The sequence below is a fragment of the Acinonyx jubatus genome, chromosome A2 (genome assembly GCF_027475565.1).
Source record: "Acinonyx jubatus isolate Ajub_Pintada_27869175 chromosome A2, VMU_Ajub_asm_v1.0, whole genome shotgun sequence".
Classification (NCBI taxonomy): Eukaryota; Metazoa; Chordata; class Mammalia; order Carnivora; family Felidae; genus Acinonyx; species Acinonyx jubatus.
Genome location: NC_069383.1, coordinates 159,065,025 through 159,082,431, shown reverse-complemented (window position 1 = coordinate 159,082,431; position 17,407 = coordinate 159,065,025). Strand labels below are relative to the sequence as shown.

At 46.0% G+C, this 17,407-nt stretch overlaps 1 protein-coding gene across 1 annotated transcript in view; it reads right to left on the bottom strand.

Annotated features, from left to right (window-relative positions):
* The window catches only part of LOC106979012 (mucin-16), a 71,008-nt gene that overhangs the window by 31,602 nt on the left and 21,999 nt on the right, over positions 1 to 17,407 (bottom strand). Inside the window, exons 10-21 of the mRNA XM_053219929.1 lie at positions 17,095 to 17,219; positions 16,931 to 16,998; positions 15,501 to 15,673; positions 13,523 to 13,558; positions 13,213 to 13,278; positions 10,075 to 10,199; positions 9,913 to 9,980; positions 6,769 to 6,941; positions 6,116 to 6,151; positions 5,848 to 5,913; positions 1,064 to 1,185; positions 640 to 707 (exon numbers count right to left, since the gene is read on the bottom strand). Of these exons, the coding sequence (XP_053075904.1) occupies positions 640 to 707; positions 1,064 to 1,185; positions 5,848 to 5,913; positions 6,116 to 6,151; positions 6,769 to 6,941; positions 9,913 to 9,980; positions 10,075 to 10,199; positions 13,213 to 13,278; positions 13,523 to 13,558; positions 15,501 to 15,673; positions 16,931 to 16,998; positions 17,095 to 17,219 (1,126 nt within the window). The remainder of the gene's footprint in view (positions 1 to 639; positions 708 to 1,063; positions 1,186 to 5,847; positions 5,914 to 6,115; positions 6,152 to 6,768; positions 6,942 to 9,912; positions 9,981 to 10,074; positions 10,200 to 13,212; positions 13,279 to 13,522; positions 13,559 to 15,500; positions 15,674 to 16,930; positions 16,999 to 17,094; positions 17,220 to 17,407) is intronic.

The window sequence follows — 17,407 nt, the reverse complement described above, 5'->3', positions numbered from 1 at the left end:
TTACGTTTCTTTGCACATTAACCGTCATCTGGATTCCAAAAGAATAGTCCTTGGACTTCCAAGAAAGTCCTTACAAAAAAGAAAGGTCTGATGCTTGCCGTGCTGGCATGCCATTTCTTGTCTGAGTGTGACCTGTTCGGATCTTGCAAGTTTGATGATTGGATTGGATTTAAGATGACCTAGAGAGAGCTGGCACCAGAGCTGGGAACTGTGTGAGACACGCAACATTTAAGGGAGTGCTTGCTCTCAGGGGCTGTGCAGACACAGGGTGAGCACCTGAGGGGGAGCGCCTCCTTAAATTTTATGCCCTCGGCACCTACTTCCCTCCCCAGGCCAGGCCCTGGCCAGTCCAACCAGCCCATCCCTTACTATGCCTCCTAAGGCAAGACAAAGAAGTGGTCTCAGGGGCGCCTGGGTGGCTCAGTCCGACTTCGGCTCAGGTCATGATCTCACAGTTCATGGGTTTGAGCCCCATATGGGACTCTGTGCTGACAGATCGGAGCCTGGAGCCTGCTTCAGATATTGTGTCTCCCTCTCTCTGCCCCTAACCCACTCGCATTCTGTCCCTGTCCCTCTCAAAAATAAATAAACATTAAAACAATGTTTTTAAAAATTAAAAAAAAAAAGAAGAGGTCTCACCTTAGTGTGGTCACCCTGCAGCCAATGTAGAGCGGACCAATGCTGCTGTTGGCAAACAAGGGCTTGAGCTGGGAAGGAGGAAGAGGGTGAATGAAAAATAGACGTAAAAGCAACTGTCATTTTAAAACACCATATTCAAAAATAAAACAGCAGCTCCCCAGTCATCTCGATACAACACTTAATTCTCAGAAGAACCCTTTGGGATCAATGCTTTTATGATCTTAGTTTTACAGAGGAGGAAATGGTACCAGAAGGCAAGATCACTACTCCGAAGGCACATCACTTCTTCATGGCAGATCCAAGTTTTGAACCTAGAAACTGTCTTCCCCTCCAGCCGTCCGTATCCTCCAGAAGTATAGGAAGGAGACTCAAAGAGGGTGGGGAGGACGTTGCAAGAGAGGGATGGGTTTCAGGGGGTTCTCACCAGGTGTTGTAGAGCTGACTCTGTGGAGTTAAACTTTGCCGAGCTCGGCTGCATGTCCTTCGTGTAGTGCAGGTTGATGATGGTAAAGTTCAGGGTGAAGGGCACTGGGGCAGGACCAGCAGCTGCAGTGGGGAAGGAGGAGAAGAGGCTATGCACTGAGTCGGGTCTGGGCCAGCTGTAAGGCAATGGGCCACTGGGACACACGACCCTAGCCTGCTCAGAGGATTCTATCATCTTGGAGATGCCAGGGAGAGACTACCCTCACCTGGGATGTTTTTGGGTATCGTTCTCTGTTCATCTGAGGCTGGGGATGGGGTGGGGGTAGGGAGCGGAGGCAGTGGTATGTTCTATTTCATGTGGTCCCGGCTTTGGCCACCTATGGAAACTGAAGATGGTGGTGTCTGGGCGTTTCCTAATGAGCCAGAGCTGGTGCCTGCCTGTCAGCAACTAGGGTATTTGTTCTTTCCCCTTTTATTGACCACGGTCACTTATTTGCTGCCCTATAGACCTTTTTTTAAAAATATAATTTATTGTCAAATTGGCTTCCATACAACACCCAGTGCTCATCCCAACAAGTGCCCTCCTTGATGCCCATCACCCACTTTCCCCTCTCCCCCACCCCTCCTCAACCCTCAGTTTGTTCTCTGTATTTAAGAGTCTCTTATGGTTTGCCTCCCTCCCTCTCTGTAACTACTTTTTTTTCCCTCTTCCCTTCCCCCATTAGCTCCTAGGGTATTTACTTCTTCACAGCAGTCTGGGAACCCATGAACGCAAAAGCTTGCTAGGACCAAACTCAGATTTTTCATATCCAATTGTTTTAAACATAGCCCAAACAGGCAGATTTCAGCCACTTTGAGCCTGCCTGCTTCGCGCACCCCCATGAAACTGCACCCAACAACTTAGAGCTGTAAAAAGACCAACCCTGTGGCTACAAAGGGCCTAGCCACTAGCTGCCCATCAGAGCTATCTAACCCAGAGACTCCCCACCAGGCTGCTGAGTGACGTGAGGTAGACTGAGAACGCCTTCTCTGACCACTCTCCTCCCTTGGGAGTTCCCTTGCCCTGCTCCCCTTTTGAGGAGGGATCCTCATGCCCTAACCTCTTAAAGATGTCTGCTGGGAGGTTCCTCCCAGGCAGGCAAACCCGTGCTGCCCACCCACGTTTGTGTGCGCTACTGCCATCTACTGGTCATATCTTTTTCTTTGCTCAACGCCCAAATCCCTCAAAACCCCTAGGCTGGGTTGAACGAACCTGAGACCAGGTGATGAACCAAGAACTAAGGACCCTAAGACTGTCTTGGCTCCAGCCAGCTTCTTTCTCCTACCAGGGCACCTTTGAAGACCCTCCCAGGCAGGTTCAGCCTTCAATGCCACGTTTGAAAATTTGCCTGAGGAACAATTTGTCAGCTAACAATTTTTCCCCCAATTAACTCATTTAATAAGACTTATTTTATAAATAAGTCCTCTCAAGTATATCCTCATTCAAAAGTATATTTAAAGCAAGCAGGCAAAACCAGCTTCTTTCAGTTGTCTTTAAAAACAATTTTTTTAAATGAATTACTGGGACCTTATGAAGATAAAAAGCTTCTGCACAGCAAAGGAAACAACCAATGAAACTAAAAGGCAACCAACGGAATGGGAAAAGATATTTGCAAATGACATATCAGACAAAGGGCTAGTATCCAAAATCTATAAAGAGCTCACCAAACTCCACACCCGAAAAACAAATAACCCAGTGAAGAAATGGGCAGAAAACATGAATAGACATCCAGACATGCCTAAAGAAGGCATCCAGATGGCCAACAGGCACATGAAAAGATGCTCAACGTCGCTCCTCATCAGGGAAATACAAATCAACACCACACTCAGATATCACCTCATTCCAGTCAGAGTGGCCAAAATGAACAAATCAGGAGACTATAGATGCTGGAGAGGATGTGGAGAAACGGGAACCCTCTTGCACTGTTGGTGGGAATGCAGACTGGTGCAGCCACTCTGCAAAACAGTGTGGAGGTTCCTCAGAAAATTAAAAATAGACCTACCCTATGACCCAGCAATAGCACTGCTAGGAATTTACCCAAGGGATACAGGAGTACTGATGCATAGGGGCACTTGGACCCCAATGTTCATAGCAGCACTCTCAACAATAGCCAAATTATGGAAAGAGCCTAAATGTCCATCAACTGATGAATGGATAAAGAAATTGTGGTTTATATACACAATGGAGTACTACATGGCAATGAGAAAGAACGAAATATGGCCCTTTGTAGCAACGTGGATGGAACTGGAGAGTGTGATGCTAAGTGAAATAAGCCATACAGAGAAAGACAGATACCATATGTTTTCACTCTTATGTGGATCCTGAGAAACTTAACAGAAACCCATGGGGGAGGGGAAGGAAAAAAAAAAAGAGGTTAGAGTGGGAGAGAGCCAAAGCATAAGAGACTCTTAAAAACTGAGAACAAACTGAGGGTTGATGGGGGGTGGGAGGGAGGGGAGGGTGGGTGATGGGTATTGAGGAGGGCACCTTTTGGGATGAGCACTGGGTGCTGTATGGAAACCAATTTGACAATAAATCTCATATATTGAAAAAAAATAAAAAAAATAAAATTGATTGCAGTGAAAAAAAATAAAAAAAATAAAATTGCAGTGAAAAAAAATAAAAAATAAAAACAATTTTTTTAATGTTTATTTATTTTTCAGAGAGAGAGAGAGAGAGAGAGAATGAGCAGGGGAGGGGCAGAGAGAGAGGGAGACACAGAATCTGAAGCAGGCTCGAGGCTATGAACTGTCAGCACAGAGCCCGATGCGGGCCTTGAACCCACCAACCGTGAGATCATGACCTGAGCTGAAGTTGGGCGCTTAACTGACTGAGGCACCCAGGCACCCCTGTTCTGTTGTCATTAAAACTCAATGTCATTGAGGGGCACCTGGGTGCCTCATTCAGCTCAGGTCATGATCTCATAGTTTGTGGGTTCGAGCCCTGTGTTGGGCTCTGTGGTGACGGCTGAAAGCCTGGAGCCTGCTTTGGATTCTGTGTTTCCCTCTCTCTCTCTGCCCCTTCCCCGCTCATGCTCTGTCTCTTTCTCTCTCAAAAATAAACAAAATTTTAAAAGATTAAAAAAAAAAGCCAATCCCCAATGATTGCATGCTGTATGATGCTATTAATACATTCCCAAAATAATAACATTAAAGAGATGAGAAACAGATTAGTGGTTGCCAGAGTGACGCTGGGTGGGTATGCCTGTAAAACACCTTTGCAGTGATAGAACTGTTCTGAGCCTTGATCGTAGCAGTGCTTATGAAAATCTGCCTATGTAATAGAATGGCATAAAACCACACACACACACACACACACACACACACAGAAATCCATGTAAAACTAGTAAAACCTGAGGTCTATGGATTTTCATAATTAATTTCTTGGTTTTGATATTATACTGTAGTTACAGAAGGTGTAACCACTGAGGAGAAATTGAGTGAAGCATACAGGGAACTCTGTACTATATTTTGCAATTTTCCGTGAATATGGAACTGGAAGGTATTATGCTAAGTGAAATAAGTCAGTCAGAGAAAGACAGATACCATATGTTTTCACTCACATGTGGATCTTGAGAAACTTAACAGAAGACTATGGGGGAGGGGAAGGGGGAAAAAACATAGCTACAGAGAGGGAGGGAGGCAAACTGTAAGAGACACTTGGATACCGAGAACAAACTGAGGGTTGATGGGGGGTGGGGGACAGGGGAAAGCGGGTGATGGGCATTGAGGAGGGCACCTGTGGGGATGAGTACTGGGTGTCGTATGGAAACCAACTTGTCGATAAATTATATTAAAATAAATAAATAATTAAAAATAAATAAATAAATGAAAATATTTTTCCTATGAAAAAAATGAAAAATAAAACTAAAAAGCAGAAGTACAGAGTGTGGCATGTTTATGTGCTGAATAACGTGGTTATCTTAATTTTTTTTTCATGTTTATTTATTTATTTTGAGACAGAGAGAGAGTGAGCGCGAGCAGGGGAGGGGCAGAGAGAGACGGAGAGAGAGTATCCCAAGCAGGCTCGGCACTGTCGGCACAGAGCCCAACGTGGGGCTTGAACTCCTGAATTGTGAAATCATGACCTGAGCTGAAACCAAGAGTTGGACACTCAACTGACTAAGCCACCCAGGTGGCCCAAGAGCTCTGTGCTGACACCGTAGAGACTGCTTGGGATTCTCTCTCTCTGCCCCTCCCCAGCTCATGCTTATTCACACACTCTCTCTCTCTCTCAAAATAAACAAACTTAAAAAAAAAAAAAAGAGTTGGATGCTTCACTGTCACCCAGGGGCCCCCATGGTTATCTTTTACAATTATTATCAATTGTAACTGCACATTCAATTCCAGTCTTAGTACACTGTCAACTTGGTGAGGGGAGGGACCACACCTGACTCAGCATCTTCTCCCCTCTGCCTGGCACAGGTCACGTGCCCAGTGATGTCCATCGTATTAAATTCCCTGGTAGTCCCTGTGCTGTGTGCTTCCATACATTTTCATTCAACCTTCACAACGACCTTATGAGGCATGATTATTCTTACTTGGCTGATGAGGGCGCTGAGGCACTGAGAGGGCTGGTCAATTGTCTAAGGCCAATGCAGCTGGACAGATGAGGACACGTTCTCTGCTCTTGAGGAGGTCAGAGCAGAGCAGGGGAGCCCATGGTAGCTCCAGGGTTTTTTCTTGATAACTTCCAGATATAGATTTGAGACTCCTCACAAGGAGCTGGAGAGAGAAGTAACCTACCTGTGGAGCTGGAGAAGTGGGCTGGCACCATCGAGGTCCCTGGGAAGTGCACAGGGGTCACAGGAGCTAAGGATGAATAGTCTGGAGTAAGAAGGGGACTCAGAGTAGGGAGTCTTTCCTGTCCAGCTAGAGCCACTGAATGTAGGAGGAACTGGGTAAGACCGTCAGGTCTCCTAGCCACTTCTCTTCCCCAGGCCCTGGGGCAGGGGATCAGTGGCTGTCCACCAGGGGTCCACAGCATGTAGTCATCAGGGCTTTGGGTACTCACCACTGGGTGTGGGGGCTGAGGTCCAGTGGGTGTAACCTGAAATGAGAAAAGGAGACAGAACTGGGATGCAAGCAGGAAAGAGAGGTCCATGATATAGCCCAAAGCCCACAAGTCCCTACCCCCAACTAAGACTTCAAGTCTATGCAGTTCAACAATTGTGATTCAGGGGTAACTTTACCTTGTTTCTAAAAGGCTGAGAAATCAGAGACCCGGTCCCCTGTCTTCATGAACTTGCAATTTATTTGGGAAGACAAATACACTAACATTTCTAGAAATGGGGTTGTCAACTGTGCTTTTCAGGCTCCAGAGGGGATTTTGAGATAGACACTGACAGGGACAGAGATGGCCAGATCTTTGAATAGCCATTGACTTCAGCCAGAGAGATATCCTCTTTTATCAGTCTGGATAAAGACTTTGTGGCCCAGATAAGTATATAAATCACAGCCCTGAAATGCAGGGCTGCAAAGAGAAAAAAAGGATTTGCAAACTGGAGGGCCTATGGGGGTCCTTGACTCATTAAGGGATATCACGCAGGTGGAGAATAACACATAGGGTGGGTTCTATGATGAACTGGAGAGTCCACATCCCTTGCGGGCGGGCAGTGGGGGGCAGATTCTTAGCTTTAACTTGTGGTTACAAAAAAGGTTGCTCACCATTGACATAGAGGCTGTTCTTGTCCAGGGTGAAGGAGCCCAGCTGGGTGACACCATGGGTCTGATGGCTCAGCTCCCAGTACAGCTTCTCTCTGTCTAGCTTAGGACCCATGGGGTCAGGATGGTGAGTACAGACAGCATCAACTCCAGTGGCTGTTCCCTTTTTCTCAGGCCTGGGCAGGGAAAGACACAGGAAAGGGGAGGTGGGGACTCCAGGTAGGAGGCCGGGAAAGCCCTACTGAAGGAGGGACAGAGAAAGCAGAAGGGCTGGTGGACAACCTGGAACAGCCTTGGTGCTGGGGGAGGGTTGGAAATGATTAGGACAACCAAGGTCCTTGAGCACAGAGGATATGCAGCATCTCCAAATACTGATGCCTTGTGCTGAGCTTTAAAACGGAGCTAGAGTATATTATTCTAAGTGAAACAAGTCAGTCAGAGAAAAACAAATATCATATGATTTCACTCATATGTGGAAGTTAAGTAACAAAATAGATGAACATAGGGGAAAGAGAGCAAAAATAAGATAAAAACAGGGAGGGAGGCAAACCATAAGAGACTTTTTAAAAAATGTTTTTATTTATTTTTGAGACACAGAAAGACAGAGCATGAGCAGGGGAGGGGCAGAGAGAGAGGGAGACAGAATCTGAAGCAGGCTCCAGGCTCTGAGCTATCAGCACAGAGCCTCACATGGGGCTTAAACTCACGGACTGTGAGATCACGACCTGAGCTGAAGTCAGCCGCTTAACCGACTGAGCCACCCAGGCACCTCCAGAGACTCTTAAATACAGAGAACAAACTGAGGGCTGCTGGAGGGAGGTGGGTGGGGGATAGGCTAAATGGGTGATGGGCATTAAGGAGGGCGCTTGTTGGGATGAGCACTGGGTGTTGTATGTAAGTGATGAATCACTGAGTTTTATTCTTGAAACAGATGCTAACAACAGATGCATGATGGAGAGGACTTAGACAAGGTAAGAAAAGGCAATATCAAATTGCTTAAACCCCAGCTCTGCTGCTCAGTTGCTGGCTGACTCTGAGTAAGTCTCTCAACCTGTTTGTAGCTCATTGTTTTTTTCATCCATCAAATGAGGTAATAGGACAGACCCTACAGCACTTAGCACTAGTAAATGCTCAGTAGAAGACAGCCATTTTTATTAGGCATTGATAGGGCCAAAGTTCTTGGTGTGAATGGACCTTGCAGTGAGAGAGATTGAGCCTTTTCAAAGAAAAAGTGAGGTCAGCAGGCAGCCTTGGGTGGAGAGGGGCATGAGGCTGTGTGGTATCTGAGACCCAGAGAAATCTTAAGGCCAGTGGAAAGGGGAAGACATAGCATTGTGGCTGGAGGACAGTGGTGTCTTTGGAGCTGAGGGCATTCCATCCTCAGACAAAAGGTCAGTGATTGGGAGATCTCACACAAAGAGTAAGGTGAGCCAAGTGCACATGTGGGGGCTCCCACATGCTAGAGTTATTCTCAGTACCTAGGTCTAGGCAAGGTCACGAATAATTTACTGTGTGTTCTTTATATGTTAGTTCCTTTGCTAACTAAGCACCTTTCATTTTAATCCTCACTATGCTCACACAAATTCTTTCCTTCAGTCAGAAGTGGAGTCTGTTTTGGGGTGCCTGGGTGGCTCAGTCAGTTAAGTGTCTGACTTCAGCTCAGGTCATGATCTTGCAGTTTGATGTCATGGAGTTCAAGCCCCGCGTTGGGCTCTGTGCTGACAGCTCAGACCCTGGAGCCTGCTGCTTCAGATTCTGTGTCTCCCTCTCTCTCTGCCCCTTCCCTGATCACACTCTATCTCTGTCTCTGTCAAAAATAAATAAACATTAAGAAAAAAAAAAAGAAGCAAAGAGATTCCATCTCTTGAATCTGGGCGTGGCCATAGAACTGGAACTGGCCAATGCACGTTCACAGATGTGATACAAGCAATGGCTTGGAAGGCACGTGTGCAAGAGGGCTTGCCATTTCTTGCTGCTCTTGGAACTCTGAGCGTGTGAATGAGCCCAAGCTAGCCTTCTGGAGGATGAGACAATGTGGAGGAGAACCAAGGTATCCCAGACAGCAGCTGACTGCAGACACAGGAATGAGCCTCATCTGACATCAGCTGAGCCAACCCAGGCAGGAGAATCTTCCAGCAGAATCATGGGCTAACTTTGTTGTACAAGAAAGCAAATTGAGGTACTTCAGCTGACAGGTGAGAAGGTAGAGGCACAGAGATGTTAAGTAACTTGTTCAGGTCACACAGCCTTGACGTAGGAGAGGTAGGCCTGTCAGACCCTAAATAAAACTGCATAGGGGCACGTGGGTGGCTAAGTTGGTTAAGCGTCCCGACTCTTGGTTTCAGCTCAGGTCATGATCTCATGGTTTCAGGAGTTTGAGCCTCGTGTTGGGCTCTGTGATCACAGTGTGGAGCCCACTTGGGATTTCCTCTCTCTCTCTGTCTCCCCCCACCCCACCTTTTCTTCTCATGCTGTCTCTGTCTCTGCCTCTCTCAAAATAAATAAATAAACTTAAAAAAAACCCCACTATATAACCACTGTACTTTACTACTCAGTGATCCCAAGTCCACCTCTGAGAGGTCAGAAATAGGATTTGGTCACTGCTGGCTAGGTGTTACAGGCAGGCCAATCATTATCAAAAATGTGACATAAGCAGGAGAGAGAATTATGCATCCCCTAGAGCAAGGTTTCTCAACCTTGGCACTGTGCACATTTCGAGTCAGATCATTCGTGGCCCTGAGAGACCATCCTCTGCATTGTAGGATATTTAGCAGCATCCCTGGCCTCACTCACTAGATTTCAGTAGCAACTCCCACCCGTGAGTTTTGACAACAAAAAATGTCTCCAGACATTGCCAAATATCCCCTGGGAGGGAAATCATTCTTGGTTGAAAACTATGGCTCCATTGTGATAAAGCCAGCACGACTGACCAGTTGTTTTCTTGATGAGTTCCAGAAGAAAGATCTTTCGGAAAAGTTCAACCTTGTCACCTGGGAAGGGCAGTCCAAGAGGATTCTGCATTTTCTGGTTAGGAATGCAATGTGAGACAGACCGGCAGTTGGTGGTCAGCTGTTCTGGGATGATGGTCCAGCTCGTGGTCCCTCTGCCCCCTGCACATGGCCTGCATGTGACCTCTGGAGTTCTCACCTGAGCAAGGTCAATCTGCAGCCATAGTAGAGGGGCCCAATGCTGCTGTTCTGGAACAAGGGTTTGAGCTGGGGATGAAAGACATGGAAGTAAGAGGATGGGCTGAGGGGCTGGGAAGGACAAAAGTAGGCACTGGAGGGCACGCATTGGAGGGGCTCTCACCAGACGATTCAAGATCCTCTCTACAGAGTTGAATAGCTCAGATCCTGGGGGCCCCATGCCCTCTGTGTAGCGCAGGTTGGTGATGGTGAAGTTGAGGGTGAAGGGCACCAGAGACAGGCTCACACCTGCAGCCAGAAAGGGCGAGAGGGGCTCCATTATGATTCTCTGGTGGGGATGGCTGTAGGTGGCAGATCCAAGGGTGGCCACCGTATCTGTGTCACCCTTGCATCCAGCCACACTTGGCCTCCAACCTGGACGGATTATTTTAGCTGGAAAAAGAACCTCAACTCTTCAGCCCAGTGTGTCTAAAGAAAAACAGTTGGTGGACATTTGGGTAGGAGGAAAAGAAGCAAAATCACTCTGTTGCCCCCTGGGGTGGAGGTCTCCCATTGTCTTCTGACCTCACCACGAGAGAACTTGCAACCACTGAGTGGGCCTGTCTATTCCCCCTGAGAGTGACTCCTGTCTCAGTTTCACTAAACCGTCTTTGAAGAGTGGATTTTACATGGACTGACCACATCTCCTAGTTTTCCCTGAACAGTCATGTGGCTTGCATGTAAATATTAATTAGAACCCTCCCTCTCTTTGTCAAAAGTGTCCCATAAGACAAACACAAACGCAAACACAAAAACACTGTATGGTCATCCTGGGGTTAGGGTGTGAAGAATCGAATGCCAGAGGTCTGAACTGGGTGACAGTACCCTTTACAGATTTCATCTGAGGAGTACCAACTGGGGGCCAGCCTTTGTACTGGGCATTTCATTTCTGGCATCTCAGCTTACCCTGACCACAATCCTCAGAGTCAAGTATTACCAGTTCCATTTTACAGTCTGGGAAACTGAGGCTCAGAGAAAGTAAATTTTGCCCAAGTCCCACAAATGAACAGCACAGCTACAATACCTTTTTTTTTAATTAAAAAAATTTTTTTAATGTTTATTATTTTTGAGAGAGACAGAGACAGAGAGCAAACAGGGAAGGGGCAGAGAGAAGGAGACACAATATCCGAAGCAGGCTCCAGGCTCTGAGCTGTCAGCACAGAGCCCGATGCAGGGCTCGAATTCACAGACTGCAAGATCATGACCTGAGCTGTAGTCGGCTGCCCAACCGACTGAGCCACCCAGGCATCCCTACAATACCTTTTTAACTCAAAAGTAGATATCTTTCTGTTTGTACAGCCATGCTTATAGCAGCATTATTCACAATAGGTGAATATTATTCACAGAATATTAGAATTCTATGCTGACAGCTCAGAGCCTGGAGCCTGCTTCAGATTCTGTGTCTCCTTCTCTCTCTGCTCTTCCCCCACTCACACACACTCTCTCTCAAAAATAAATAAAAATGTTTAAAAAACTGAAAAAAAAAGAATGAAATCTTGCCATTTGCAAAAACACGGATGGAGCTATCATACTTAGCAGAGTATATCATGCTAAGCAAAATAAGTCAGTCAGAGAAAGACAAATACCATATGATTTCACTCATATGTACCATTTAAGAAACAACACAAATGAGCAAAAGGGAAAGAGAGAGAGACAGAGAGAGAGAGAGACAGAGAGACAGAGAGACAGAGAGACCGACCAGGCAGGAACAGACTCTTAACTATAGAGAACAGACTGATGGCTGGCAGAGGGGAGGTGGGCGGGGAGATGGGTTAAATGGGTGATGGGGATTAAGGAGGGCACTTGCTGAGATGAGCTCTGGGTGTTGTACATAGTTTTGAATCACTAAATTGTACACCTGAAAGTACTCCTACACTGTATGTTAACTGGAATCCAAATAAACGACAAAAAGAAAAGAAAACCTGCAGTAGACGAAGCTACAGTAATCAAGACAGTGAGGTGCTGCATTAGGACGGACAGGTAGATCAATGGGATGTCATTGAAAGTCTAGAAGCAAAGCCTCACATTTATGGTGAATTGATTTTCAACCAGGGCACCTGTATAATTTAATGGAGAAAGGAAATTTTTTAAATAAATGGTACTGGCATAACTGGGGGAAAAAAAGCAATCGGAGCTAAAACTTGCCCCAATTTCTTGAAAACATACATTTTCAGATTCAGGACGCTTCAAAAATCCCCAATAGTATAAACTCAAAGAAAAACCATGTTCCGATACATCATTATCAAACTTCTGGATACCAAAGATGAAGAAGAAATCTTGAATGCATCTACAGAAAAAATGACGTCATCAGTCATGGAATGACTTGGTCTGTAGCACATGCCAAGCTTGTAGGAGCTAAGCCTGTTACAGAAATGGTTGAGTTGATCAGGGTGAACAGTAGGGACTGGAGAATGCACATTCTGTCTAAAGCTTGAGAAAAGTTTTCAGTGTCTCGACTCATAAAACCCAGAATTCCAGAAGACAGAATTCAAATTACAGCTCACCGGCTTATATCCCGTAACTCTAGATGCACACGGCAGGATTAAAGGTCGGGAATGCCCTGTCTTGGTCATGACGTAAGTGTGAAAACTACCTATAGACTCAAATTTTAAAATAAATCTTAAGGGTTGGAGTAAGACAAGTTTCCCGACATAAATCAAGCCCTTGTTTCAGGTTCCTGGAGACTCAAGAGCCCTTAGCCCCACATCTGGGTCAGATGAGGAGACAGAGCAAGAATCGAGTCCAGGACTAAGATCCTGAATGATTTTCTGGACGTTCAAATAAAATCCACAAATGTGGACATACGCAAGATTGCTACATTCATTCATCCAACCAGTCAATCAGTATAAAGTGAGTGCAGACTAGGTGCTCAGCTCTAAGGTGACAAATACATAAATACTGAATAAAGCAAATAGCAGTAAATTCCATCAGAAAATACTCTTGGTTGTGGATAGTGAAAACCTGTGGTCCAGGTATGTATTCAGATGTGCTACTTCCTATAAGAGGGTCTAGGAAGGTCTTTCAAAGAAGGTGAGATTGACCTGGGATCTGAAAAGCAATGAGGTGCCAGGTGTAGTGGATCTCCAGGAAGAGCTGATATAAAGTCCAGAGGTTAGGACACTAGAGAACAGACAGTGTCTGATGTGGCCAAAGTTTGGAGAGTGAGGGAGGGAGTGAGTAGGACATTCTGAGGGTGGGTGGTCTACAGGAACCAGACTGTGTGGAGTTGAAGTTTTATGGGTCCCAGAGAGTAGGCTCCTACCTGTAGAGCTGAGGATGGGGGGCTGAGATGTGGAAGATTCTGGAGAGAATGTAGAAGTCACTGGAGCTGAGAAAAAAAAGAACAGGGGAAAAATTATAAAGTCCCATCCTGAATGAATGGGGGACTAAAGATATTCATTAGAATTTGGTCTTCTGTCTTGACTCAGAGCAAGACCCTGGGTGGGTTAGGGGCTCTTCTGAGTCTGTAGCTAGACACTTAGGGCAGGAGAATTGGCAGCTTCTCTCCAGAAGAATGTGTTTTGGGGAATAAGGGTCCAGTGGGCATTGAAATTTCAGTCTTGAATACTCACTGCTGGTGGTAGGGTTCCAGTACCGGTGGTTATAACCTGCAGAAAGGAGTAAAGGACTGTTACAATGGGTAAGAGCTAAGGAAGGGGTAGACAGTAGACCCAGAGATGAAATTCATTAGCAAACTTGCTGTGATTTATAAATGAACAATAATGGCTCCTACATTTCATTCAGTGCCCTCATGTGGCTTATCCCTTGAAAATAGTGATGAACATTGTTCCCATTATTATTGCCAAAATAAAAATACAATAATAATAACTGCCCCTGTTTATTGGGAATGTACTATGCACCAGAAATAATACTAAACAGTACATTACAAGGCAATGTAATTACAAACAAGAGTGTTCCAAGGCTTATCCACAACTTTATACTTGCTCTCTCAGCTTCTCTCCCTTCACAAAATTTTATGATAGTACGACTTTATCTTTCTAGCTTAGTTTCTGGGGGGGGGTGGTGTTTAAGTGACAAAATTGGGGCCATTAGAGAGAGCGGTCTATGGAAGCAAGCAAGATGGAGGAGAGGGAATGTACATGTGATTTGGAATACTAGAGAAACTTTGGGAATGGGCTAGGATAGTGAACGTGAGAAGAGACTTGGAGGTCAGGTGGATGGCATAAAAATTGGAGTCTGAAAGGAATTGGGGAGAAGAGAATTTTTCATCAGTGTTTCTCTGGGTCATGATCATCTCCTTGGATGTTCTGTGAGGGGTGGGAGTCATTTTGGACCCAGAGGAGCCCCATGATTTACTTGGGTTATTCCTGTGAACTATCTCATTTGACCATCAGGAAAATCCTGCATGGTATATATGTTTATTCCATTCTGTAAATGGGACATTAAAGCCCAGACGGGTTGCATGGCTTGCCCAGCATCACATAAAACAGAGATCTGTCCCTTGCCAATCACTGTCAACCACTGTTTTAAGGAAATATCCAAGCTGATATAGAGGGGACATAACTAACCAAGCATTAGGTTAGATTGTTAGGCTAGAGATCAGTTATGCCCCTTCCTATCCTGAGATTTGAGGCTTTCTCTATCTGGATGGTCTGTGGTGTTGTCTTGTAGTTAGGAACTTGGAGTTTAGATTCAATCTCCAGTTTGTTTTGAGTCTTGACCCTGTCAGGCATGATGGCTGGATTATCTCGGGGAAATGACTTCCTGTCTGAAAGCATGATGGCTGTCTCCATAAAAATGACTGTAACAACTCACAGGGTTTTGAGTAAGATCAATGTGAGATAATACCTATAAAAGACTTTATCACAATTTCTGGCACATAAGAACCTTTTGATAAGAGTTAGCCGCGATTGTACTTATTATTCTCAGCATTAGCATTGCTGTTAGGGGCATTGTTGCTAATGGTGTTGTGTAAGTAGATATTATTCATGGACTATTTGCTAAGTGTGATGTTATCTCATGAAGACTGTGTCATACTGACTGGTCTGTGGGCACTTAGTAAATTGGTCATCATTGTGAGAGAATGAAATGGGGTGAAGGCTGAAATGGTCACCTGCTGCCCATTTGGAAAATTTAACTACACAGTTCTTTATCACCCACTTCTTTTCCTAGAGTCTGCATGTTGGTCTCTTATGGGAAGCAGTGAAAATGAGGAAGAAAAATGTTATTCCAGGAGGTGAAAAGGGAAAGGAAATCAGCTTCCCATGATGCGTTAGGCATTCAAAAATGAGTCTCCAAGGAAATGCTAGGTTTGCATTGGAACCATCAATTTGTATACAGCAATTTCTCAAACTCAGCATTATTGACATTTTGGTCTAGATAATTCTTCATGGTGGAGGGCTGCTCTGTGCACTGTAGGATGTTTAGCAGCACCCTGGCCTCTACCTACTAGATGTCATTAGTACCGCTCCAGTGAAATATCTCCAGACATGCCAAATGTCCCATGGAGAGCAGAATCGCCCCAGTTGAGGAGCACTGGTAGAGAGAAACATGGGGCTGGGAGATCCCAACTACAGCACAGACACTCACCATTGACATAGAGACTGTCTCTGTCCAGGGTGTAGGTGCCCAGCCAGGTGACACCGTGGGTCAGCTGACTCAGCTCCTGGTACAATTCTTCTCTGTTCAGCCCAGGGCCCATGGAGTCAGGATGATAAGTGCAGATCACGTCCACTCCTGTTGCTGTTCCACCCTTCTCAGTCCTAGGGCGGTAGGGACGTAGGAATAGGGACATCCTGAGATGTGGGAGAGTTACATACTTTGTTCACCTCTTGCCTTCAGCCTGCCCCACCCCCAGCCTTGGCCTTATGACATTTCTCTTTACCGGGTCTTGTCTGGTTTCTCACACACATTCTTTTCTGGGACCTTCTCATCCAGGTATCTTCCTACTCCTTAAAGTGGTTAATCTCCAAGGCTTCATCCTCAGCCAACTTCTATTCTTTTGGACTCATTCTTCTTGAGTCATATGGTTCATACTCATTGGTTCAGCTATCAGCTTTATTCTCATGAGATCCAATCTTACTCTCTGGCCAAGACCCCTCTCCTGAGCTCTGTGCCATGTCACCAACAGCCCCAAGGATGTCCTTCAGACTTATTATATTCCATTTGTCCCAGATTAACTTTATTAATTCCCCCTAAAAACACAGAGTCTCCTCCTTCTGCCATGTTTCCATATTGGGGCCAGAACCAAACATGTGGGAGGCATCCTGGACCTCCCCTGTCCTTGGTCCCCCCCCATCCAAGCAACATCTAGGTGAGCCCAACATCTCACTGATTTCCCCACCTCCTGTCCCATTATCACATCAAATTTTCCCATACCCATATCTACCTGTGTACTACTTAAAATAAATGACATTACATCAAGGTTCTGCTTAAAACTCCATGAATCCCTGCCTGATCTGAGATATGCCAACCCTTGAAACACTTCTGCCAAAATGTCTTCTGGCAATTCTTTTGGCTAATGCTCATTCAGCTCAGGCATCCCCTTCTCCAGACTGCTTCCACTCAACTCCCCCACATTCAGCTAAAAGTCCATCCTCCAGGCTCCTATGGCTTCCATGTAGTGCTTTATCATTGTACTAATCCTGTTACTATTATGTTTAAGTTCATATGGCTGCCCTCCTCTCCATACTGTGGGTACCTTGAGGGAAGAGTCCATGACTCAATCTCTAGGTGCCCTTAGCACCTGTCACAGGGTATGGCCTGAGGTACCTCATTTCATTTCTGACCAGTCAGTGTGAATGCCCCATGGCTCTTCTTATCCAAGTAACTTAAGACCTTTATTGGACAGCCACCTCTTTCAGGAAGCCCTCTCCGATACACTCAGCCAGAGGGGATGCCTTCCATCTGAATTCTTGGAATTCCATTCGAAGCCATTTATGCATCTTCTAGTTGCCATGTTTAGGTCCTCACCGCCAGGTGAACTTGCCTGTAACCGTTGTGAGGGAGGGGAGCCTCACCTGAGCAAGGTCAGTCTGCAGCCAGAGTACCGTGGGCCAATACTGGTGTTCTTGAACAAGGGACCAAGCTGGGGAGGAAGGAGAGAGAGGTGAGCATGAGGGGCTGAGGTCACTGGGTGGGGTAAGGACAAGGCAGGCCAGGGGAGGCATTGTGGGGCTCTTACCAGGCGATTCAGGGCCCTCTCAGTGGAGTTGAACTTCATGGAGCCTGGGTGCCTCATGTCTGGGGTGCAGAGCAGGTTGGTGATGGTGAAGTTGAGGGTGAATGGCACCAGGGCTGGGCCCACAACTGCAGCCGGAGGGAAGGAGAGAGAGGAGACCCATCACAGTTATAGGCCTGAGCTATACATTAGGGGGAAGGGACTAGTGCCATCTCTGTCCATAGTATCCCGTAGGTGAGGCCTGAGATATCCCATCTGGGATACCTCCCTCCTCGGCCAGCCAAGGGAGGACCTCCATGTTAGATGTGTCCTGTCA